General features: G+C 39.8%; 1 protein-coding gene across 1 annotated transcript in view; it reads left to right on the top strand.

Moving 5' to 3' along the window:
• The window catches only part of Msh4 (mutS homolog 4), a 65,577-nt gene that overhangs the window by 23,721 nt on the left and 14,734 nt on the right, over window positions 1–27,122 (top strand). Inside the window, exons 9-15 of the mRNA XM_036190937.1 lie at window positions 2,847–2,921; window positions 8,376–8,440; window positions 9,585–9,754; window positions 11,625–11,761; window positions 13,299–13,402; window positions 14,484–14,608; window positions 16,894–17,094. Of these exons, the coding sequence (XP_036046830.1) occupies window positions 2,847–2,921; window positions 8,376–8,440; window positions 9,585–9,754; window positions 11,625–11,761; window positions 13,299–13,402; window positions 14,484–14,608; window positions 16,894–17,094 (877 nt within the window). The remainder of the gene's footprint in view (window positions 1–2,846; window positions 2,922–8,375; window positions 8,441–9,584; window positions 9,755–11,624; window positions 11,762–13,298; window positions 13,403–14,483; window positions 14,609–16,893; window positions 17,095–27,122) is intronic.

Raw genomic sequence — 27,122 nt, 5'->3', positions numbered from 1 at the left:
TTCCCCTTTTTTGTCTAATAAAAATAAAAAATAATAAAAAAGCTATAACTAATATAAGAAAAACTATATACAATAAGTACAGTAACTATATACAATATATATAAGCAGTAAATAAATACATCAACAATGTCTAGTCCATTTGCATTGACAAATTTAGAGAAAATATTTTATTATCTATTTTATTTTGATGAGTCCAAAATGTACCTAATTAACTTTCTATTCTAACTTGTATTACCAACAGAAAACTAGCTTATGATATCTTTCAAATTTATACACTTAACACCTCTTGGTGAGTTTCTGTTTAGGATTTCTTTTTTTTTTTTTTTTTTGGTTTTTTTCAAGACAAGGTTTCTCTGTGTAGCTTTGTGCCTTCCCTGGAACTCACTCTGTAGTCCAGGCTGGGCTCGAACTCACAGAGATCCATCTGCCTCTGCCTTCCTAGTGCTGGGATTAAAGGCATGTGCAACCATCACCTAGCTCTTTTTTGAATTTCTTAACAAGGAAAATTGTTATTATAACTATCTAATCTAATCAGCTCCCTCAGAGACCCAAGAAGGAAATAATATTACCTAGTAAAACAGGAAGTGCAAACAAGTGGCTTCCAAAAAAATGTGAGTTGACAGAAACAACCAGCTGCTTGGACAGTCACTCGAGGTTCCTCTGTACATTGGGGCATCATCTTCGGCCTACAGGCTTAGTGTATCTGACAGACTCATTTGTGAAGTAGGATGTACACAAGGCATACAGCTCGACCTCACATTCAGTGTGAGTATTCCATGTTCCAGATAACCTGATTGATGGGGCCCCATAACAATGATTCCACATGGACAATAATAATACCACTAAGCTGACAAACATCACCTAAAAATCAGCTTTGGACCACAAACTGCTCAGAACAATTTTGATACAGCTAGTCGAGATGATCCAGCTTCACTGCCTACTCGAACAAGGACTTGAGATAAGCCCTGCACTTTGGCATTATGCAGAGACTAGACAACAAATGATACAGCTACCTCTCCCGGAACTTGACAATTAACCCCAAATGTTTCTTTTCAGGATCCCCTAAAGATGCCTTCACACACAAACAACAGAAAACAATTTTAAGAACACGACATCCATATTCCCAAGAGATGGGGTGGGGCGGGTGGTTTTTGGTCTTTTATTGGGTTTCGGGTTTGGAATAGTTGTCATTGTTTAGGAGGGTTGGTTACAAGTTGTTGTTGTTAATGGTCAGGAAAAGGGCTAAGCAAAGGAAATTAGATTTAAGGTTCTTGTTTGAAAAAAAAGAGGATATAGATAAGAGGTAGATTATTGAATCTACTCTAAAAAATAAAAAATGATAAAATAAAGGGTAGATTATTGAATTTACTCTAAAAAGATAAAAGAGAGGATATAGGTATGATATAGATAAAAAGGTAGATTATTGAATCTACTTTTAAAAGACAATTACTAGTTTAAAATACTTTACATTGGACTGGATTCCTATATATTGTATACAAATTATATATATTGAGATTGATATTGTTAGAAAATGCTGTATGTATATTTATAATCTTGTTCAGGATATTGTACCTCTGCAATTCATTTAACAATATAATGCAATTTGCTAATCTTTCAATGTTATTATTACCAACTATTAGGATATAAAGAAATGATAGTTAGTAGTTAGACATTATAATCGAACTTGTGGTCATGTTAAGCATGTTTAAAGGTCAAGCAGATATATATTTTAGATAGACAGGTCATCTTCAAACACTTCAGAGATCTACAGAATATGACATTTAAAATGTTTTAATAACTTAGAATTTTTTCTTTTTTTATGATTATGAGACATGTCAGCTCCTGGCAGTACCAATCTACTTCGGAAAAGATATGGACACTGAAGAAAATTCATATGGAGTTAACTTCCATTGTGGCAAAAGTTAGCCACTGGGCAACAAAGTGCCCTCGCATTGACTGCTGACAGTATGCTATCCATAATGGACAAAGAGGACACAAACAAAGGACTACTGATCCTTGCCAAGACAAGTGTGGTTGCAGCTTTGGCAACAGGTGTCCTCTGAGGCCAGGACAGTATGGCGTGATTGCTGAAGTGGCTTTGCAATCCAGAAAAGGTACTGTGCCCCTTTCTTCAAAGGCAGCTGAAGGCAATGGACCTATGGCTTCTGGTATGCAGTGGAACAGTAGCTAGAACAGTTATTCTTGAAAGAGTAACTAGACTGATGAAGTCTAACCTCTCAATGGTAGACTGGCATTTAATAAAGGAGATGAAGCCACCCACAAGCCGAGAAGAATGGGATACAAAAAAGAATGAGGTGCCAAGATGAAACCACCCACAAACCAAGAAGAATGGGATGTGGAAAAAAAAAATGGGACATTGAGATGAAGCCATCCACAAGCTGAAAAAAATAGGCAGCCGAATTCCAAAAACACCAACAATTTCCAAAATTTAAAATCCTGAATCATGAAAGGACACTGGTGGAATTCAAGTTTGTCTGGTACATGGAATACTTGCACCAAATGTGAGGTCAAGCTGTAGGCCTTGTGTACACCTACTTTACAAATGAGTCTGTCAGATACGCTAAGCCTATAGGCTGAAGATGATGCCCCAGCGTTGCAGAGAAACCTTGGGTGACTGTCCAGGCATCTGGCTGTTTCTGTCAACTCCTACCAATAATATCCCATAGCTGTGTAGATCAGCCAAGCTGGCAGGGTGGTTAGAAGTTACTGACCACACTGTAAACCCATTGCAATGGTATATTATTCATAGGAGTTGACTGTTCACGAGGAAAACCCATCACTGTATTGAAATGTAGGCTGTTCCCATTTGTCTTTTATCTTGATAGGTTAATGCAGCTGAATCAAAAATAACAAATTTGATCTACCTGAAGCATACTTTGGAACTTGTGGATCCTTTAAAGGTAATTCATATAACTTTATATGTTTTGTGCATTATTTTTAGACATTTTCTCTAGAAAAAAGTAAACTTAGAAGTTGTGAGAACAGTGTATTTTTTCTCTTTACATATGTAGAACATATAAACATAAATACACATTATTGCCCACACTCTTACTGATCCATTTGAAATGTTATAGTATCTAAGTACTAAATCATGTCTTTCCTATGAGCAAGGGTGTTCTCTTGCATAATCACAATATATTTACCAAATTCAGAATACTTAACATTTGTATAATACTATATATACATATATCCCATATTCATTTTTCAGTTGTTTTAATATTAATAATTTTATTTATAGTTTTCTAAAAGGGTTCTGCCCATAACGATTCATCAATGTCTTTAAACTCTTTTTTAAAATTTTTTTATTTATTGAAAAAAAATTCATACAATATATTTTGATCAAGTTTTCCCCTTTTTTAGTTCTTCCCAGGTCTCCCCATCCTCCCCCACACCTAACTTTATGTTCTTTTTCTCTCTTTAAAAAAACAAACAAACAAACAAAAAACCCAAGCAGAGCCAGGCATGGTGGTGCACGCCTTTAATCCCAGCACTGGGAAGGCAGAGGCAGGCAATCTCTGAGTTTGAGGCCAGCCTGGGCTACAGAGTGAGTTCCAGGGCAGCCAAAGAAAGCCAGAGAACTCTCATCCAAGGACTGATGGAAGCAGATGCAGAGATCCACGGCCAGGCCCCAGGTGGAGCTCCTGGAGTCCAAATGGCAAGAGAGAGGAGGGATTATATGAGCAAGAGATATTGAGACCATGAGTGGAAAAAGCACAGGGATAAATAGCCAAACTAGTGGAAACATGAACTGTTCACCAATAGCTAAGGAGCCTCCATGGAACTGGACTAGGCCCTCTGGATAAGTGAGACAGTTGATTAGCTTGAACTGTTTGGGAGGCCCTCAGGCAATAGGACTGGGACCTGTTCTTAGTGCACAAGCTGGCTTTTTGGAACCTAGGGCTTATGCTGGGACACTTTGCTCAGCCTAGGTGAAGGAAAGAGGAGACTGACCTGCCTGGACTGAATCTACCAGGCTGAGCTGAATCCCCAGGGGAGTCCTTGCCTTGGAAGAGGTGGGAATGGGGGGAGTGCAGGGGAGGCAGGAGGAGGGAGGACAGGGGAGTCTGTGGCTGATATGTAAAATTAAATTAATTATAAAATTAAAAAACAGCTGGGCGGTGGTGGCGCATGCCTGTAATCCTAGCACTTGTGAGGCAGAGGCAGGTGGATGGATCTCTGTGAGTTCGAGGCCAGCCTGGTCTACAAAGTGAGTTCCAGGACGGCCTCCAAAGCTACAGAGAAACCCTCGAAAAACAAACAAACAAACAAAAAACAAGAACAACAACAAAAAAACCCAAAACCCAAAACCCCAAAACCAAAAAAAGATAGCCAGAGAAACCATCTTGAAAAACCAAAAAAAACCAAAAAACAAAAAAACCAAAAAACAAAAAACAAAAAGCAAGCAGATAAAAAACAAAACAGGAACAACAAATAAGAAACACATATAAAATCCCCGCAAAAATGAAAATCAAAACAAACAAGCAAAAGACCAGCTAAGACAAAAAGATGCCCAAACAAAGCAAGTGTGACAAAAAGTCTATAAAATACTGAGTTAGTTTTCTGTTGGCCAACTTCTCATGAGTGTGTACGGCGCCTACCCTGAGGTTAATACACCCAGTGACACTCGAGTGGAGAAAACTGATTTTCCCTTTGCTCATGGGTATCCATTGTAGATGGCTCATGCCCACTTTCTCTTCTCAATGCTAGCACCCATCTAGCTTGAACATGTGCAGTCCTTGTGCATGTTACCATAGTCTGTGAGTTCATATGTGCATCAGTCCTGTTGTGTCTGGAAGACCCTGTTTCTTTGAGGCATCCATCACCTCTGGCTCTTACAATCTTTTTATCTCCTCTTCTGCAAAGATTCATGAGCCTTGAAGGGAGGGCTTTGATGAAGACACCCATTTAGGACTGAGTACCTCGAAGGCTCTTCCCACTCTGCACATTGTCCAGTTGTGGGCCTTTGTGTCAGTTCTCATCTGCAAAAGGAAGTTTCTCTGATGAGAGCTAAGTGAGACACTGATCTATGGGTAAAACAGTATGTCATTACAAATCATTTTATTGCTGTTCCTTCAGCAGAACAATAGCATTATGTCTCCTCCTAGGCCTGTGACCTCTCTAGGGCAGGTTCTTGTCCACTTTATCAGTGTCAGGTATGGGTTTCATCTCATCGAGTAGACCTTACATACAGTCAGAAGTGCTTGGTTACTCCCACAACATTTGAGGTACCATTGCACCAGTATATCTTGTAGTCAGGTCACTGTTATAGGTCACAGGGATTGTAGGTGGGAGATACAGATGACTACCTTTCTTCCCTGGTAGCAGGTAGAGTACCTTCCAGTACCATGAATGTTACTCAGTAGGGGTCAAACCTCTAGTTAGGCACCAGCTCAACTTCTCCATGTTCAATGACAAATGTAAGTGTTGTCTTCAGTAGTAGGGCATACCATCAGGTTGTGGAGAGCAACCAATAGCCTTGGAAACAGGCTGTAATGTTTGGGGGTTTCCATGGAGATTGGCCAACAGCTCAACAAGATTTAACACATTCCTGACACTGGAAGTTTTACTTCGTGGCATAAGATATCTATAAGATATCTAGTTGGGGCACTTTCCCTAATTGAGTGACTCCCTTTAGTTTCCTTTCATGTATGCATATGTTTTGGGAAGTGTCTACAGTAGTAAATTTCTATGTGGCTCTTCAGATGGCCTCTAGTGTCAGTTGTCCCTCCTTTTCCTTTCTTTACTATCCCTTCCTAGCTAACCCTCCTATTCTAGTTCCCTTTCTCTCTCTAGTAGTACATTTTATTTCCCTTTCCTTGGGAAAGCCTCTCCTCCTACCTACCTCTTCCTAGGTGCCTAAGTACCTAACTTCTGTGGCTATTTGGATTGTTGTGTACATATTGATAGCTTGAAAGCTAACATCCACATAGAAGAGAAAACATACAATATTTGTCTTTCTGAGTCTCAGTTACCTCACTCAGGATAATTTTTTCCCAGATTCATCCATTTGCCTGCCTATTTCATTTTCCTTAATAGCTGAGTAATATTCCATGTGTAAATACACCACATTTTTATTATCCATCCATCATTTGATGGACATCTAGGCTGTTTCCAATTTTTAGCTACTATGAATAGAACAGTAAAGAAAATGGATGAACAGGTATCTCTGAGTAGGATGTAGAGTCTTTTAGTTGTATGCCCAAGAGCGATACAGCTGGATTTTGAGGGAGATCTAGTCCCAGCTTCTGGAGGAACTTCATGGAATTGATTTCCACAGTGGTTGTGTAATGGATATGTGTTCCCCTTATTCCACATCTTTACTAGCATGCGCTGCCATTTGTTTTATTGATCTTGGCCATTCTGACTGCTGTAAGATGAAATCTCAAAGTAGTTTTGAGTTTCCCTGATGACTAAGGATAGTGAATGTTTCTTTAAATGTATCTAAGCCATTTGTGATTCATCTTTTGAGAACTCTCTGTTTAGTTCTGTACCTCATTTTTTAGTTAGGTTATTTTTTTTAAAGATTTATTTATTATGTGCACAGAAGAGGGTGCCAGATCTCATTACAGATGGTTGTGAGCCACCATGGGGGGGCTGGGAATTGAACTCAGGACCTCTGGAAGAGAAGTCAGTGCTCTTAACCCCTGAGTCATCTCTCCAGCCCCAGGTTATTTGTTTTTTGATGCCCAGGTTTTTTGAGTTTTTTATATATTTTGGATATTCTATCAAATGTGTAGTTGCAAAAATCTTTTCCAGTTCTGTAGGCTGCCATTTTGTTCAAATCATGGTGTTCTTTGATGTACAGAAGCTTTTCGGTTTCATGAGGTCCCATTAATTAACTAGCTAATTAATTAATATTAATTGTTGGTCTTAGTGATTGTGCTATTTGTGTTTTGTTCAGAAAGTCCTGTCCTGTGCCAGTGAGTTCAAGTTTAAGACTATTCCTTACTTTTTCTTCTAACAGATTCAGTTTATTTGGCCTTATGTTGAAGTCCTTGATCCATTTGGAGTTTAGTTTTGCGCTAGGTAATGAATATGCATCAATTTGTATTCTTCTACATGCAGCTGTCCAGTTTGACAAGTACTATTTGTTTAAAGTGGAAAAGTTTCTCAGCTTTATGATATAATTTTGTAGAAAGGAGAAATTAGTGAGACAGACAACTTCTCAAACAGCTAGTTAGAAGGCAAACTACACTTATTTTAAAGGAGACACTAATAGTGTGCATTTTATTTTGGGAGGATGTGCTAGGGATTGAAACAGGGGACTTGACTTGCACACGCTAAGCACACTGAACTACCCACGGGGGTGGGAGGTGGTGCTGTAGCATTCACCTTTTGATATTATAATGCTAGTCCTAGGAATCTGTTGAAAAGACATTGTCCATTGTAGCGCATTCACATTAGTGAGAAAGTGTTTGAAAAAGAGCTACAGTAATTAAAGGAACTCTAGTAATTAGAATTCAAAGGTGGAATATTGGAAATTTAAGAAATTTCTATTGGGCTGGCAAGATGGCTCAGTGAGTTAAATACTTGCTACTAGGGCTGACAACCTACTTTGGTTCCTAAGACTCACATGGTGGAAGGCAAGAACTAACTCCTGTGTGTTGTCTTCTGACCTCCATACATGTGCTGTCATGTGCACATGTCCACACACATACACACAAATCTAAATAAACATTGCTATGAAAAGTTTCTGATGTTCATGATGTTGTACTGGGGGCAAAGGGAACATACAATTATATAATTTTTAAATTTCAGATGAAGACAGCAAATGTACAATATTTAGAGTATATAATCTTTGGAAAGGAAATTGAATTATGAGTGACTGAATGTTTTAATGCTCCTGTGGACTCTTTAGTTTTACTAGCATAACATACTATTTCTTCATTCAGAAGTAACTCAAATTATAGCCATCATCTCTCCCCAAATTGAAATGGCCAGTGAAAGTAACTGGTTTATTCTTCCTGTTTCCCCTGTTCAGTTGGTGACCATTTACAGTTCCCGTTAAGCAAAAGAAAATTCTTAATCCCATTCTTGCTGTATGGGAAAGGAGAAATTGCTTTATTTATAAATATATAAATCCAATATTGAAGTTATCTGTGGGGTAACTTCAGTTGTATAGCAGTGGCTGTTTAAATGCCTGCTGCTATAAGAAGGTAGGTGTTATTTAGGAGACAAAATCAAGAAGCCATCACCTTGAAATGGTGCTTTTCACCTGGAAAGATGCAGTCTGGTTGCAACTTCATACATGCCTGAGATCTTCTCATGAGAGTAAAGATGAGGTCTGATCAAGTGTTAGATGGAATGTGTTGAATAGTGCCACAGCTTGCTAACTGCTGACTTTGTTTTAACAGGGCTCCTTGAAGAACTGTAGCACACCTTTGCTAAGAGCTTACTACGGCTCCTTGGAAGACAAGAGGTTCTGTCTCCTGTTGAGAGATTATACTTTTCTTCCAGCTCATAACTGATTTTAACAATTATGTCTTCTATAGAAAAATTACTTGATTTGGGTGTGGTGGTACATGAGTTTAATCCCAGCACTCAGGAAGCAAAGGCAGGCAGATCTCTGTGAGTTCCAGGCCAGCCTCGTCTACATCACAAGTTCCAGGCAGACTGGGGCTGCATAGTGAGACCCTGTCTCAAAAATAATTACTCAGGTTTCTTCAAAGTATCCATTAAGTATCAATTACATATTAATCCTGCAAGTACAATAATAGGTTAACAACACAGTGGCTATTTGTAGGCCAGTGTTTACTTTTTGGCCATTCTCCATGGGGACACTTGCCAGTATCAAAAAAACATCCTTTTTTGTTAAATCATGGAAGGCCTAATAAAGGAAAAAAGAATCTCAACAGATAGGCATGTAGAACAAATTCTAAAAACCAATTAATATTGTTAAATTATTAGTAATAGCACCTTGGTTCTTGACCAAACAGTTATCAGGCTCAATAGTTGCCTTGTTGGGTAAGGATTTGCATCCTATGTAGTGCCACAAGCTGAACTTGATAATCAAAGCAGCTTAGTTAAATATGACATTCAAGAACAGAATAGCTGGAAAGTTAGGAAAATTAATATCACCAAGACTACATCTTGTGTAGTAATTACTGTGCTTGGTAATTAGTGGTGACAGGCTTCTGTTCCGGTGTCCCACATCAAATGCTCAGTCACATCTCCCTTCCTGAGGGGGCCATGTTTATTCAATCCCTGTGCCTCATGCAGCTCTTGCTATGTGGCCTACATGCATACAGAATGAAGGAACATGCAGTCTGAATTTATGTCATTTCTTTGGGGGTCAGGTTGTACTCCCAGCCATAGTGCTGGTGTGTGATCTGGGAGATGTTCCCATCAGCAAATTTTAGAGTTTTATTTGTTGGTCTCATACTATTTTTCAATAATCTTGACTGCAAAATGGTTTTAAGTCGAGTCAGTGATAGCCCTAACCTACATAAATATAAACATTAATTATTGTAAAATAACCCTTAAAAAAGGTTTGCTCTCTTTAAATAGCTACTGTGGAAGTAGCTGTTTGTTTATTACTTGCTTTTGTTTTGTTCTAATGCTAGGTTTGGACTAATACTTGAAAAGATTAAAACTGTGATAAACGATGATGCAAGGTACATGAAAGGCTGCCTGAACATGCGGACTCAGAAGTGCTATGCAGTGCGCTCGAACATCAGTGAATTCCTAGACATAGCTAGGAGGACTTATACAGAGATAGTGGATGACATAGCAGGTAATTATTCCAGCATGTTTACATGGCTTTCACTAATATAATATTTTATCTTGTGCTTTTTTATGGGTGGTAGAAACTAGCTCTGTCTTTCTCTGTGATCTCTCTATATAAAATCTCTCTCTCTCTCTCTCTCTCTATATATATATATATATATATATATATATATATATGTATGTATGTATGTATACACACACACACACACACACACACACACACACAGCTCTTTAAGAAGCCTTCCTTTAAAAAACAATGATGTCACCAGGCTTGGTGTGCACACCTTTAATCCCAGAGCTCAAGAGGCAGAGGAAACAGATCTTTAAGAGTTGGAGGCCAGCCTGGTCGTCTACATAATAAGACCCCGTCTCAAAAGAAAGCAGAAGAAGAAGAATGATGTTGAAGTGTCAGAGTGACCCATGCACACGGGCAGTTCTCTGAAGGATGGAGAGTGTTAACACGGAAATGCCTCATCAGGGAGTGGCACCCATGTCATCAGAGGTTTAGGGTCTGAGAGGGCTACCGATCATTCGCCGTGCTCACTGGGCTCCTATAGCCTGTGAGCATTGACCTGTATCTGGAAATGATAGAGAGAGACGGTAGAAGCCAGTGTGAGACAAGAACCAAGTGTGCTGGCTGGTTTATGTCAGCTCCACACAGGCCAGAGCCACTGGGAAGGGGGACATGAACTGAACAAAATGTCCTTACCCCTTGTCTCGGCTGGTGATTGACGTGGGAGGGTCCAGCTTGCTGTGGATAGCAGGCGGCCCAGGTGCTCTAAGAAAACAAACTGAGCAAGCCAGCAAGACCTCCATGGGCTCTGCACAGTTCCCACCTCTAGGTTCCTGCCCTGACTTCCCTCAGTAATGGGCTGTGACCTTGATTTTGGTCATGGTGTTTTATCATTGCAAAAGGAATCCTAACTAAGATTCAAAGTTAAAGGAAGAATTGTTACTAATTAACAAAGTTACTAATTAGTAAGCAGACATGGCACAGTAAATGTAAATGTAGCCTCAAGTGCTAAGTGAAATTTCCAGCCCCAAATGGTGAGACCACTGAGAAAGCAGGAAAGCCAGGAGGACCTAGTCTAGGAACATGTGTTGGTGTTTTACAGGAATGTTCAAGATCAAGTGCTCAAATGGAGACAGACTTAGGACTCTGTAGTTTGTGGGGCTGACAGAGAGATTAGAATCTTTTCAAATTATCTGCTCTCTTTCCTTCTGGGGATACCCAGGTAAAATTGAAGTTGCAGCAATTTATGTAACTTCTGTTTTACTAAAAAGTTGAATGAATAACACATCAGAACTCTAATGTTCCTAATTTTCAGAGAAAAATGCAATTCTTGTTCTTGTTTTAAATTTTAAAATATATTTTACTTTAAAATACACACCAGAGACTATCTTCTTTTAGGGGCAGGTGGGTTTTAAGACAAAGTTTCTCTGTGTAACAGCCCTGGCTGGTCTGGAACTCACAGATATCTGCCTGGCTGTGCCTCCCAGGTACTGGGGTAAAGGTGTGTGCCACCATGCCCAGCCAGAGAATATCTTTTTAAAGGATACTTAGCCATATCTTTTGGACATTAAATTTTGTTTTGTTTTGTAAGACAGAATTTCTCTGTGTAGTTTTGGTGCCCATCCTGGATCTCGATCTGTAGACCAGGATGGCCTCGAACTCACAGAGATCGGCCTGGCTCTGCCTCCTGAGTGCTGGGATTAAAGGCATGTGCCACCACTGCCTGGCTAATTTTTTTTTTAACTGTTTACAAAACCTAAAAAGAGCTGCTTGTTTGCGTACAAAATAATAAGTAAAAAGCCTACAACTACATAGAAATTTCCACCAGGAAATGCTTGTTGTTTTTCCTGTTCCTGGTCCCTAGGAATGATATCACAGCTAGCGGAGAAGTACAGTCTTCCATTACGGACCAGCTTCAGCTCTTCTCGGGGCTTTTTCATCCAGATGACTACAGACTGTGCCGCGCTCTCGAGTGACCAGCTTCCCCCAGAGTTTATCAAGGTTCCTGGTTTTATGGGACTGCATGGGTAGACTTTGCAGCACTCTTGAGTTTCTGCTTGGGTGCATGGCTTCTCTATAGTGCTTGATGACCAGCCTCACCAAGCACAGTAGACAGGCGTGAAGGGACAGCCAAAGGAGGCGAAAGGCAAATTAAGAAACAAAGTCTAAAAGGTGTTTTTGACAAAAGAATTTAGAAAAATACTACCTTTTGTTTGACTTTTTAAAACTTCATTGTTTGTTTGTTTGTTTGTTTGTTTGAGACAGGGTTTCTCTGTGTAGCTTTGCGCCTTTCCTGGAACTCTCTTTGTAGCTCAGGCTGGCCTCCAACTCACAGAGATCCGCCTGCCCCTGCCTCCTGAGTGCTGGGATTACAGGCGTGCGCTACCACTGCCCGGCAACTTCATTGTTTTTTGTGTGTGTACACTTGGAGGTCAGAGGACATCTTGGGGGAATCAGTCCTCTCCTTCCACCATGAAGGTCCCAGGGATTGAACTCAGGTCTCCAGGCTTGGCCATAGCTCTTCACCTGCTGAACCACTTCACCTACCTTTATTTCACATAGTTTTCCAGGTGCATTTTCCTACTAGAGATCTGAGAATTTCTGCAGAAGGAAATATGTTTGTTTAATGTAGTGTTTTAGTCCTGTGAACTGTGTAGTACCCTTTCCTGTGCACATATCCACTCCTCTACTATAGCCATTTTGGAGAAGTATCATCTTTTTTAATGTTTTGGTTTTTTATGCTTCCCAGGAGTAAAAAAACAAACAATTTAGTGTTCAGATGTGTTTATATGTACATATGTCTGTAGGCGGAGGTGGAGCTTTCTGTCCTATCTACCCGATTATACCTGGATGTTGCTTCCTAAATTACCACACAAAGACTTGTATTAATTATAAATGTTTGGCCAATGGCTCAGGCTTATTACTAGCTAGCTCTTGCATTTAAATGAACCCATTTCTATTATTCTGTGTATCGCCACATGGCCTGTGGCTTACCAGTTCTCTGGCATCTTGGTCCTTGGGTGTCTGGCTGACTTCTGCCTCAACTCTGCCCTTCTTCCTCGGAGTCCTTGGTTTATCTTGCCTTCCACAACATTGTGTTTATGTTCATAGACAGATATATGTGTACACAAACAGTCCATATGAACTCCGTCTTATGGCAGTGAGGACTAGATAAGGTGGTTGTTGGAACTAGAGACTGACGTTCGGGTAGAGGACAAGGACTAAGGGGAGTCAGAGACAGAAGGAGGGCCACAGAGTCTCTCATGCATGTTACCTGCTGCTGAGATGGAGTCTTCTGACCTTTCTGCAGGGCCATTGCAGAACTTAACAACCAGTTATGCTGGAGAGATTGCGTAAAAATACCTTGCTTTATCCTTGATGTAATCTTGCTTTTATTTTTCACAGATATTATTTAGAACTTTCTTTGTGATATTTTATCTGAGAAATTAAAGTGCTTAACCCAAAAACCTATCTTTCTGTCCTATGAACTGTATGTTTTATCTCACATATCTTGACATTTGCTTTTAACTTCCTGCAGATTTCTAAAGTGAAAAACTCATATAGCTTTACATCAGCAGATTTAATTAAAATGAATGAAAGATGCCAGGAGTCTTTGCGAGAAATCTATCACATGACTTACATGTAAGAGCATTTGAAGTATTTTAATACTGAATTAAATTGGTTTAATTTGAGGAACTATAGTAGATTTAATTAATTGACCCTTTGACTGATTACAGACAGTTCAGTTTTAAATGATAGAAAAGAAAGTCTGCCGCATGTTGAGAATGAGCCTCATGGAGAGGTGAAGGGACATCTGATGGAAGACTTAGCTGTACTCCCAGTGCTTCTGCCTATGCACGGCACCATGGTGGAGAGCTCACCAACTATGGGCTTTGCTTGGGCTTAAGTTAGCTTATTCCTTTCCTGTGGTCTGAGAGCCTTGGCTTCTCACACTCTGGTATTTCTAAGACAGTATCATAATGGGGCCAGCTCTTTTCAGTTTCTTGTGGAACAGTGGCCTTGGAGTTGGGAGAGACAGGGCATTTGGAGTTGGAAGGCTGAGACAGAGGGGAAAGGGTAAGCTTTCAAAAACAGTTTCAAGTCCTGGACCTCAGATACTATTAATATAATGTAAATTTTGGGTACACATTCATCCTCGAAAGGGGAAAAAAATCCCTGGAATGTGTTACATTATAACCCTGCTCATGAAAACCTAAATACTGACATGATTTGAACATGATTTATGCATCTGTATATATGTTTGTATTTGTGTGTATGTATTTATGTTTCTTTGTGTATCTGGGTTTCTGCCCCCCATGTGTTTGTGTCTTTCTGTGTGTTTCTTTTTTATGTCTCTGTGTATATGTCTATATGTATGTCTATGTTTTTGTATATGAGCGCTTGATTAGATCTATATACAATATTTTATGCTTTCTCTAATGTAACATTTTATTGAAAATGTCTATTTTGCTTATATTCAATGAGGCTATCAATTCAACAATGAACATAAACTATAGAAGAAGATGATTATTTTTCACCTGGTAGATGTGACCTTAAGCTGAGGCATCAATAGCCTCATTTTTTTCTAAAATGAGCCAACCAAACAATAGACTTTCTGTGTAGTGTACAACTCAACTGTGAATATTATTTTTCTCATGCAATTAAAACCTGTGTATCTTCTTTTGAAAAGCATCATCATGTCTTGTCCAACATGTGCTTTCAGGATAGTGTGCAAGCTGCTGAGTGAGATTTATGAGTACATTCACTGCTTGTACAAGCTCTCTGACACTGTGTCGATGCTGGATATGCTGCTGTCTTTTGCTCATGCCTGTACCCTTTCTGACTATGGTGAGTCACTTCCTTTGGAAAGAAGAACATGTGGCATACTGAAACTTGTATCTTACTCAATTTCATATAAGAGTTGTGAATATTTTACTCTTTTTACTTGAAATAGTTTCTTGTCTATGACCCTAACTAACACACAGAATGGAGATAGTGAAATGAACCTTAAAACTTTCTAGGGGCTGGATAGATGGCTCAGTGACTGAGTGTGTACTGCTGTTACAGAGCACCTGAGCTTGATTCCCAGCACCAACCACCACTTCTAACTCTACCTCCATGGCTGACACCTTCTGGCCACCTCAGGTACTGTGATCACGTGCACACACCCAGACACAGACACACAAACACACAAACACATAATTACAATAAAAATCTTCAAAACATTTTTTACAAAGTTAAGTTCAAATAATATTCATTAAAAATTGTCAAGTCAAAAAGAACAAAACTGAAGGAATTTTTAAAGATTTCCCAAATAAGAAAGACTGCCAAGCTGTCTCCTTGGTGAAATGGCCATGATCCAAAAGTTCTAATCTGAATACTCATTAGAAGCGGTGCACTGGATACTAACAGACAGAGCATCTCCGTGCTGTGAGTTCTCTCGGCTGTGGGGCTCACATGTGCACTATAAGACAGGACCTGTGCTGCGAACGTTCATATCCCAAGTCTGTACAGAGGTCTCCACACAAATGTAGTCCTTTCCAGTGTCACACCACCACTTCAGGAGAGCTAGCCCCTGAAGTTCCTTACACAATCTGTCAGTCAGTATCACACCAGCATGTAAATATCTAGGACTAGTGTGTGGTAATTATGGTTGAATAACTACAGATATAATAACATTAAAATTAACATTTGTAATTAAAATTAGCAACAACATTTCTGATTTGTTACATTGATTGATTAATTAATTTTTAAAGATAATTTTTGTTTTATGTGTATATGTAAGTGCCTGAATGTATGTGTAGGCACCACTTCTGTGCAATGTCTTTGGAGCCAAGAAGAGAGGATCAGATCCCCTGCAACTGGAGTTTCAGATGGTTGTGAGCCACCATGTGGGTGCTGAGAACTGAACCTAATCTCATGTAAAAATAATACTTAGTCACTGAGCCATCTCTTCAGCACCATTACATTAGTTTTTGTGGGAAGTATTTTATAAAAATTGTTTTATATTTCTAAGTTTCTAAACTTAAATATTAATAAATAATACTAGATGATAACAATAACAAATGACTGTAACAATAATCAATGTGAACTTTTCACTGCTGTCTTATAGACTGAAATATTTACTCTTTCAGATCTTCTTTAGGATCAAAACTTTACCTTAGAATCCACTATTGTGTTATTTTTTTGTGGGGGGGATGGTCCTTGTGGGAACCATATCTCATGTATTCCAGACTGATCACAAACTTGAGTTACTAAGTACAGATGACCTTTACCCTCAGATCTGCTCTGCCTTACAAACACAACACAATGTCCAATTTATGCCGTGCTGGCATGGAATGCTAGATGTGGTGCATGGTAAGCAAGCACTCTACCAACTGAGCCATGTCCCCAGCCGAGGATTTGCTATTCTAATAGTAGTTTTATTAATTATTAAGCAATGTTTTGCTCTATTTTAGTTTGAGAAATATCATATCTAAATTCCAAAATTGTAGTAGTTTTTTAAATACCTTTAACTTTTCTGGACCAACCTTAATTTGTGATGAATGTTTTGAAGTTTATCCATGCAGACCATTTCTCAGTGTGCAGTATTTTAGTTCCCCCTTGAGATGGTGTCTGTAGAGATCTTTCTGTGAACCAACAGATACTTAGTACTTGGTTTTCTCCATTTCCAAAAATTGATTTTTAGGCATATTTTTCAAAGGGTGTAGGAAAGAAAATTCCTTGTGTTTGGCTTTTCCATTTAGTTAACTTCAGACTGGACATTAAGTCTGCTAGAGAAGCACTGTGTAGGGTGTACTAGGTAACCTTTCACTGTAGGAGTCACTGGTTATTTTGAAGATATTACCAATGGCCACGTGGTTCTTTTTATCTTTACAAATGTGAAACTTTTATAGCTGTTTAGGAACCCAGGGTAGTGAAAAGGAACTACATTCTAGAGTTCTCTGGGTGCAAATTGAAATAATGAGAATACCCATTACAATGAAAGATTTAAGAGTGTGTTTGGGGTAATATAGTAACTTATTGTCTCAAATTGGCTTCATGAAATTACTAAGGTCAGCCCATATGTACGTACCATAAGATATGTAAATGTAAATATACTCAGCTTTTAAAACACTTATTTTTTTCTTCAGTTCGACCAGAGTTTACTGACACTTTAGCAATCAAACAAGGATGGCATCCCATTCTTGAAAAAATATCTGCAGAGAAACCTGTTGCAAACAATACATATATTACAGAAGGGAGTAATGTTCTGATCATAACTGGACCTAATATGAGTGGAAAATCCACGTATTTAAAACAGATTGCACTTTGTCAGATCATGGCCCAGATTGGTAAGTTACTTTTACGTTACAGTTGCCGATTATGGTGGTTTGAGCAAGAATGAACCCCATAGGTTCATCTGTTTGGTTGCAGAAGCTATCCTTTAGCAGCTGAGCCATCTCTCCAGCCCTAGGCTCATATGTATATTTGAATGTGTGGTCTCCAGTTGGTGGAGCCATTTAGGAAGAATTAGGAAATGTGACTTTGTTGCAGGAGGTGTCTCACTGTGGGTGGACTTTGAGGTTTCAGAAGCCTATGCCTTTCAGTTAGTTCTCTCTTTGCCACCAACTTAAGGGTTTGACATAAGGTATCAGCTCCTACTCCAGCACCATGATGGTCATAGACTCACCCTCTGGAACTATAAACTCTTTCTTCTATAAACTGGTAACCAAGACACCAAATCCTGACTAGGATAAGCTGATGTCTTCAGTGACCAAGGGACATTTTCCAAACATTAACAGCATTGGGCATAGAAACTTTACCCTTAACTTGAGTGGTACCCACAACAATTAGGGTGAATAGATAGATAGATAGATAGATAGATAGATAGATAGATAGAGATATGTAGGTAGAGTCTATCTTTCTGTCTGTCCATGTGTATAAATATCTGCCACTGCTCCAGCACTGTTACATATGTCTTCATGTGCAGGCCTAGCATAACTCCTATGTCTGGTAACTGGCTTTCCTGAGAACTGACCTCCAGACATCAGAAGCCAACACTGGGGAGGTGAGAGGCAGGGGAATAAGAAGGTCATGGCACCCTCACCTACAGATTTAGCTTGAATCCCACTGGGGCTATAAGAGACCCTGTCTTAAAAGAGAGAGAGAGAGAGAGAGAGAGAGAGAGAGAGAGAGAGAGAGAGAGAGAGAGAAGATTCACTGCACTGAATTTAAACATGGCTTTGCATGATTTGTATGCACTAGTCCTGATTTGGTTCTTGTATGTATCACAGAATGATGTTGTCTTCTTAACACTAATTGTTCAACTGTCTGAGGGCAATTATTTTATTTTTCATCACTGTCCATCTTGAACTTGAGATATGTCTAAGTATATATATGTGTGTGTTTCATTAGGCCTGAGTGCAAAGTAAACTGAAGCTTAAAGGCATGTGAGCTAGTGTGGAGACAATGAAATCTCACACAAATTATGTCACTCTTAAGTCTTCTTTTTCTCATTTGCAAATGGTTATATTAATGGTAGTTACTCCTGAGAAGTGTTGTAAAGACTGAGATAATGCTACAGATGAGAAAGAAGACTCTCCAGGCAGAGGTCAGTGCCTGTACAAAAGCACAGATGGGAAGCAGTATGGTGCGCCCTAAGAACTGCAGACAGCAGAGGCTTCCTAGCCCTTTGCCTTGCTTACCCAGCACATTAGGAGCTGTTGGAGACATTGAGGCAGAGACACAATGGGTAGACCTGGATTAAGAATGCCACCTTATTAGCTATAGTTGAGAGCCAGAGCAGAGGCAGGGTGTTGGCCAGGAGCTCCAGTAGCCATGTCGGTGGGAGATTGTGAGAACCCTTATAGTAGAGGTTGAGAGAATGGATAATATAAATATATGCTAGCTAATAGTGTGTGCTGTATTCTCTACATGGCCCTTTGGCTTAAATGGAACTTTACTCCTTCATAAGAGTTGTTTTTAATAGATAAGTGAGGTTTTGTTTTGTTTTTTGTTTTTGTCTGAGAAAGGCCCATTTCTCCTATATTTGTTTTTTCCACCTGAACACATAGTAGGTATTTTTATTCTTCTCTCACATATTACATCCCAACTGCAGTTTTTCCTCTTTTCCCTCCCCCCAGCCCGCCCCTCTCCATCCCAAAGCCACTGTCCTTCTCAGAAAAGAGCAGGCCTCCCAGGGACACCAACCAAACAGCACAACATGCTACAGTAAGACCAGTTACATACCTTCACATCAAAGCTGGATGAGGCAACCTAGTAGGAGGGAAAGGGTCAGTGATTCCCACTGTTAGGAGTCCCTCAAGAACACCAAGCTACTCAACTGTAACATATATATAACATATATACAGAGGACCTAGGTCAGACCCCTATAGGCTCCCTGACCTCTGTGAGTCCCGACGAGTTCCGGTCAGTTGATTCTGTGGGCCATGTTTTCATGGTGTCTCTGACCCCTCTAGTTCCTCTGATCCTTCTTCCCCCTCCTCTGCAGGACTCCCTGAGCACCGCTAATGCTTGGCTGTGGGACTCTACATCTGCTTCCATCTGCTGGGTGAAATCTCTCTGGTTTTAGGATTCTGCTAGGCTCCAGTCCCAGAACACTCTGCAGACAGAACAAACTTTAGGTCTAGGTTTTGTGGCTGGATTGGTATCCCATTTCCTCCACTTGAGGCCTTGCCTGGTTGCAGAAGATGGCCAGTTCAGGCTCCACGTCACCCATTACTAGGAGTCTTTGCTAGGGATACTCTCATAGAGTTCATGGAGTTTCCATTGCACTAGGTTTCCACCTCACCCCCAAAACATCCCCCAATTCCAGTTGTTTCTCCCAGTATTTTCTCCCCTACCACTTAGTCCCTCCTGTTTCCAACCCTTCCCAACCCCAGTCCACTCATGAAATCTATTCTATTTTCCCTTATCAGGGAGAACCTTGCGTTCCTCCGTAAGCCCTTCTTGTTACTTAGCCTCTCTGGGTCTGTGGACTGTAGCATGACTATCTTTTACTTTACATCTAGTATCCACTTATAAGTGAGTACACACCATGTTTGTCTTTCTGGGTCTGGGTTATCTCATTCAGGATGACTTTTTTCAAGTTCCATTCATTTGCCTGAAATTTCATGATGTCTTTGTTTTTAACAGTTGAGTAATACTCCATTGTGTAAATGTACTATAGTATCTTTGTCCATTCTTCAGTTGAGGGGCATTTAGGTTGTTTCCAGTTTCTGACTATTATAAATAAAGCTTCTGTGAACATAGTTGAGCAAGTGTCCTTGTGACAGGATAGAGCTTCCTTTGGGTATATGCCCAAGAGTGGTATAGCTGGGTCTTGAGGTAGATTGATTCCCAATATTCTGAGGAACTGCCATAGTGATTTCCACAGTGGCTGTATAAGTTTTCACTCCCACCAACAGTGGAGGAGTGTTCCCCTTGCTCCACACCCTCACCAGCATGAACTGTCACTTGTGTTTTGATCTTAGCCATTCTGACAGGTATAAGATAGAATCTCAGAGTCATTTTGATTTCCATTTCCCTGATGACTAAGGATGTTGAATATTGCTTTAAGTACTTCTTGGCCATTTGAGTTTCCTCTGTTGGTAATTGCGTTTATATCTGTATCCCCATTTTTTTAACAATAGTTTTTTGTCTTTTCGTTTTTGTTTTATTTTTAAAGATTTATTTATCTATTATGTATACACTGTTCTGCCTGCACCAGAAGAGGGCACAATATTTCATTGTAGATGGTTGTGAGCCACCATGTGGTTGTTGGGAATTGAACTCAGGACCTATGGAATAACAGCCAGTGCTCTTAACCTCTGAGTTATCTCTCTAACCCATGTACTCCATTTTTAATTGGATTATTTAATTTGTTGATGTCTAGTTTCTTGAGTTCTTTATATATTTTTGATATTAGCCCTCTGTCAGATAGGCGGTTGGTAAAAATCTTTTCCCATTCTATAGACTGCCATTTTGTCCTATTGATAGTGGGTTTTGTTTTGTTTTGTTTTGTTTTTGCCTTGCAGAATCTTTTCAGTTTCATGAGGTTCCATTTATTATTTTTTTAATATATTTATTTATTTATTTATTTATTTTCATTTTACATACCAACCCCAGTTCCCCCTCCCTCCCCTTCTCCTGCCTCCTCACCTCCCTCCCACTCTCTCCCCATCCACTCCTCAGAGTGGGTAAGGCCTCCCATGGTAGTCAACAAAGTCTGGCATACCAAGTTGAAGGAGAGCCTAGCCCCTCCCCATTGTATCAAGGCTGAGCAAGGTATCCCACCACAGGGAATGGGCTCCAAAAAGTCAGTTCATGCACGTGGGATAAGTCCTGGTCCTGCTGCTAGGGACCCCACAAATAGATCAAGCCACACAACTGTCACCCACATTCAGCGGGCCTAGTTCTGTCCCATGCAGGTTCCTGAGCTGTCAGTCCAGAGTCAGTGAGCTCCAGCTAGCACTGGTCAGCTGTCTCTGTGAGTTTCCCCATCATGATCTTGACCCGCCCCCTCCTCTTCTTTTTTTTTTTTTTTTGAATGCCAAGTGCCGTTTATTCAAGGAGGGAGGAGGTCTTAAATACAGGCTTTTAAAGCACAATGGGAGAACCCCAGAGGAAAGAAGTTTGCTGCTTCTGATTTTTTTTTTTTTTTTGAGCTGAGGATCAAACCTCGGGCCTTGCGCTTGGTCTACCACTGAGCTAAATCCCCAACCCCACTTCTGATGTTTTACAATCTTGCATCTAAGCTGTTAACGCCCAATATGCTGGATACACAGACAAGGAGCTTCCCTTAAGCATTCAGGAGGGTGGAATCTCGCAGGGAATTAGCATAGGGAGGATATAAAGGTCAAGATCTGCAAGCAATGTGACAGTTACCCAAGACGGGGGGGGGGGGGGGGGGCAGGGACCTACAGGCCCCTCTTTTACTAAAAAATGAAAAAATGAGCTTCTGACTTAGGTTGCGTGGGACGTCAGCAGGTCACCTTACCCGTCATGGAGACACCTGTCTAGGCCACATAGGCGTCTGTCTTAGGTTGTTGAGCACCCCCCAGGCATTACCCTTCTCTGAATACTCATTATCATATAGGCTCAATTGTGTGAGAGCTGCAGAGTTAACTGTTGCCAAAAATCTCTAGGTGGCGCTGGGCTTGCAATCTGTGTGTTCGACACAGAAAAGACCAACAGAAGTCTTAACCCACCCATAGCCAGTAGGCTAAAGGCAACTGAGCCATTCCCTTCCTTAACGAGCCTTACTGCAAATTGGAGTCCTTGTAAGATGGTATCCCGAGAGCAAATGGAACTTGAGTTTGTAAGTTTATAACTTTGAAAGCCAATCGAAATGTATATAACTATTGATTTAAATTTGTCATGCCCAATAGAATGAAAAATTAATTAACTGTGGTAGCTATTTTTGCTGCCAGAGTCTCCACTGTGCTAGCTGTAGTAACCAATTATGAAATGGCAATCCCAGAAACAGTAGTAGCGGTGGTCATCACTGTTATAACAGCAACAACGGCAGCAGTGATGTCAAATTCTCTTCTGGAGTGTGTGGGTATCCATTGGCATGGACACAACTCCAGGAACATGAACTGCTGAGGCCCATTATTCTTGATCCCAGCATGACTTAAGCTGGCAGCTCTGCAAAAGAACGACTAAGAACCATAAAGGAAAAACAGGCAGCTCACAAGGAGCAGAACTAATGGTCTCATAATGGCTACATTCAGACTCACAAATTTTAAGGTATCTTCAAAGGGGGCTAAGTGAATTTCAGGAGGCCAAAAACTGTTGCACAGAGCCACTCCTGAGAAGTAGGTACTACTTCAGTTTGAATAGGATTGTGAGAATGAAAATGCTTAGCCGGCATGCTACTGTTAATAAATGGAGGTCAATGATCTTCAGTGTTATCCTTAATCTCCAAGGTGTCTGGGTGACATGTTCTCAAACATACTTGAAAAAGCAGTTACCATACATTACCTGCTGGAGAATCCAGGCGCATGGCTGCAGTTCCTAGGCTTATGTTAATGCTTGCCAAAGCTGGCCCTATTGGGCTTTCAATCCCCATTGGCAGTGGAAGGGGAGAGTTTTTCACGAAGGCCCAATAGGTTTCTGCCATGTTGGGCTTCAGCTGTAGCCACTGGGCGCACTCAGTGCTCAGAAACCCAATGAGGGATTTCATTGTCCTAAGGAAAGACATAAGCAGAACTCCTGGCCAACACCAACACCAGATTGGTTCCCCTCCAAGTGTTAGTAGAAAGATCCTTCCATCACTCCAGAGGGTGATTTGCAACAGGAACCCTCCAGTGCTTGTCTGTAGTGGATACTCCAGCAGAATCCACCGATAAAAAATTTAAAATATATAATACAAGGGAAAGAATAGAATGTGGAGAGGAATGATGAACCCCTGGTTTCCCCTTTTTGCTTTAGCAAAATATGTTTGTTTGTTTGTTTTTTAATAATTCAAATTTTTCTTTTCTTTATTTTTTTAGATTAATTAATTAATTAATTTTTCTATTATCAGCTTGATACAGTATAAAGTCTTACCTTAATAGTGTAATGTCTCATTGAGGGTTGCTCAGTAATTGAGTAAAACCAAATCTTATTATAAGCAATAGTCATCCTAGGGTCCTCCATATATAGCTTTATGGTTCTGTGGGTTGCAGTCTGATTGTTCTTTGCTTTCTATCTAGAACCCACTTATGAGTGAGTACATACCATGTTTGTCCTTCTGGGTTTGGGTTACCTCACTCAGGATGATTTTTTTCTAGTTCTATCCATTTGCCTGCAAATTTCATGCTGTCATTGTTTTTCTCTGCTGAGTAGAACTCCATTGTGTATATGTACCACATTTTCTTAATACATTCTTCAGTTGATGGGCATACAGGTTGTTTCCAGGTTCTGGCTATTACAAATAATGCTGCTATGAACATAGTTGAGCATGTATCTTTGTGGTATGGTTGAGCATTCCTTGGGCATATGCCCAAGAGTGGTATGGCTGGGTCTTGAGGTAGTTCGATTCCCAATTTTCTGAGAAACTCCATACTGATTTCCACAGTGGTTGTACAAGTTTGCATTCCCACCAACACTGGAGGAGTGTTCCCTTTGCTCCACATCCTCTCCAACATTGGCTGTCATTAGTGTTTTTGAACATAGCCATTCTGACAGGTATAAGGTGGTATCTCAGAGTCATTTTGATTTGCATTTCTCTGATGATTAAGGATGGTGAGCATTTCTTTAAATGTCTTTCAGCCATTTGTGATTCTTGTTTTGTGAATTCTCTGTTTAGCTCTTTAGCCCATTTTATAATTGGATTGTTCAGTATTTTGTTGTCTAATTTCTTGAGTTCTTTATATACTGTAGAGATCAGTCCTGTGTCAGATGTGGGGTTGGTGAAGATCTTTTCCCATTCTGTAGGCTGTCTTTTTGTCTTATTGACCATATCTTTTGCCCTGCAAAAGCTTCTCAGTTTCAAGAGGTCCCATTTATTAATTGTTGTGCTCAGTGTTTGTGCTGTTGGTGTTATATTTAGGAAGTGATCTCTGGTGCCAGTGCGTTCAAGAGTACTTCCTACTTTCTCTTCTATTAAGTTTAGTGTAACAGGATTTATGTTGAGGTCTTTGATCCACTTGGACTTGAGTTTTGTGCATGGTGACTATAGGTGTAACCACCTTGTTAAATAAGAAACACAGAGCCATTTGCAGAGTTAAAAGCCAAGAGGTCAGAGCAATAGCTGAGAGCTGAAAACCTTACCCTTCACTGCTGCTCTGTCTTTCCTCTCTGCAAGAGGCCTACTTCTGTGTCCTGTCTTTTATATAGACTTTCTGTTCTGCCTTCTCATTGGTTGTAAACCCAGCCACATGACCTCCTCTGTCACTGCCTGTCTGTACAGACTTCCAGGTCTTCTATGGTTGGTATTGAGATTAAAGGCATGTGTCGCCATGCTGGCTGTATCCTTGAACACAGATCCTACCTAGCTCTGCCTCCCAAGTGCTGGGATTAAAGGCGTGCACCACCACCGCCCAGCTTCTGCTATGGCTTGCTCTGACCCCAAGGCAACTTTATTAGTATACAAATAAAATCACATTTCAGTACAAATAAAATATCACCACAGGTGACAGATAGGGATCTATTTGTAATCTTTTACATATTGACATCCAGTTCTGCCAGCACCATTTGTTGAAGATACTTTCTTTTTTCCATTGTATAGTTTTGGCTTCTTTGTCAAAAATCAGGTGTTCATATGTGTGTGGATTAATGTCAGGGTCTTCAGTTCAATTCCACTGGTCCGTATGTCAGTTTTTATACTAGTACCAGGCTGTTTTTATTACTATAGCTCTATAGTAGAGCTTGAGGTCAGGGATGATGATGCCTCCAGAGGTTGCTTTATCATACAGGATTCTTTTAGCTTTCCTGGGTCTTTTGTTTTTCCATATGAAGTTGAGTATTTTTCTTTCCAAGTCTGTAAAGAATTGTGTTGGGATTTTGATGGGGATTGCACTGAATCAGTAGATTGCTTTTGGTAAAATTGCCATTTTTACTATGTTAATCTTACCTATCCATGAGCATGGGATATCCTTCCATTTTCTGATATCTTCTTCAATTTCTTTCTTTAGAGATTTAAAGTTCTTATCAAAATGGTCCTTCACTTGTTTAGTTAGTGTTATCCCAAGGTATTTTATATTATTTGTGGCTATTGTAAAGGGTGATGTTTCTCTGATTTCTTTCTCAGCCCTTTTATCATTTGTGTATAGGAGGGCTACTGATTTTTTGAGTTGATCTTGTATCCTGCCACTTTACTGAAGGAGTTTATCAGCTGTAGGAGTTCCCTGGTAGAATTTTTGGGGTCACTTATGTATACTATCATATCATCTGCAAATAGTGAAAGTTTGACTTCTTCCTTTCCAATTTGTATCCCTTTGATCTCTTTTTGTTGTCTTATTGCTCTAGCTAGGACTTCTAGTACTATATTGAATAAATATGGGGAGAGTGGACAGCCTTGTCTTGTTCCTGATTTTAGTAGTATTGGTTTGAATTTCTCTCCGTTTAATTTGATAGTGGCTGTTGGCTTGCTGTAAATTGCCTTTATTATGTTTAGGAATGTTCCTTGTATTCCTGATCACTTCAAGACCTTTGTCATGAAAGGGTGTTGGATTTTGTCAAAGGCTTTTTCAGCACCTAATGAGATGATCATGTGGCTTTTTCCTTTGAGTTTGTTTATATGGTGTATTACATTGACAGATTTTTGTATGTTGAATCTTCCTTGCATCCCTGGGATGAAACCTACTTGGTCATGTTGGATAATATTTTTTATGTATTTTTGGATTTGGTTTGCCAATATTTTGTTGAGTATTTTTGCATCAATGTTCATGAGGGAGATTGGTCTGTAATTCTTTGTTGCATCTTTGTTTGGTTTGGGTATCAGGGTAATTGTAGCTTCATAGAAAGAGTTTGGTAGTGTTCCTTCTGTTTTTATTGTGTGGAACAATTTGAAGAATATTGGTATTAGTACTTCTTTAAAAGTCTGGTAGAATTCTGCACTGAAACCATCTGGTCCTGGGCTTTTTTTGGTTGGGAGACTTTTTATGACTGTTTCTATTTCTTTAGTTATTGGTCTGTTTAAATGGTTACTCTGGTCTTGATTTAACTTTGGTATGTGGTATCTATCCAGAAAATTGTCCATTTCTTCCAGATTTTCCAATTTTGTGGAGTACAGGTTTTTGAAGTATGACCTAATGACTCTGGATTTCCTCGTTGTCTGTTGTTATGTCTCCCTTTTCATTTCTGATTTTGTTAATTTGGGTGCTCTCTCTTTGCCTTTTGGTTAATTTGGCTAGGAATTTGTCTATCTTGTTCATTTTTTTCAAAGAACCAACTCTTTGTTTCATTGATTTTTTCTTTTGTATTATTCTCTTGGTTTCTATTTCGTTGATTTCAGTCCTCAATTTGATTATTTCCTGGCATCTATTTCTCCTGGATGAGTTTGTTTCTTTTTATTCTAGCACTTTCAGTTGTGCTATTAATTCATTGGTATGAGATTTCTCTATCTTCTTTATGTGTGCATTCAGAGCCATGAATTTTCCTCTTAGTACTGCTTTCATAGTGTCCCATAAGTTTGGGTATGTTGTACTTTCATTTTCATTGAATTCTAGGAAATCTTTAGTTTCTTTCTTTATTTCTTCCTTGACCCATTGATGTTTCAGTTTCCATGAGATTGTAGGCTTTCTGTAATTTTTGTTGTTGTTGAAGTCTAACTTTAAGGCATGGTGGTCCAATAAGATACAGGAGGGCGGTTGGGAATTTAGCTCAGTGGTAGAGCACTTGCCTAGCAAGCACAAGGCCCTGGGATCGGTCCTAAGCTCCGGAAAAAAAAAAA

Source organism: Onychomys torridus, chromosome 6, assembly GCF_903995425.1.
Source record: "Onychomys torridus chromosome 6, mOncTor1.1, whole genome shotgun sequence".
NCBI lineage: Eukaryota > Metazoa > Chordata > Mammalia > Rodentia > Cricetidae > Onychomys > Onychomys torridus.
This window is presented reverse-complemented; position numbering and strand designations above follow the sequence as displayed.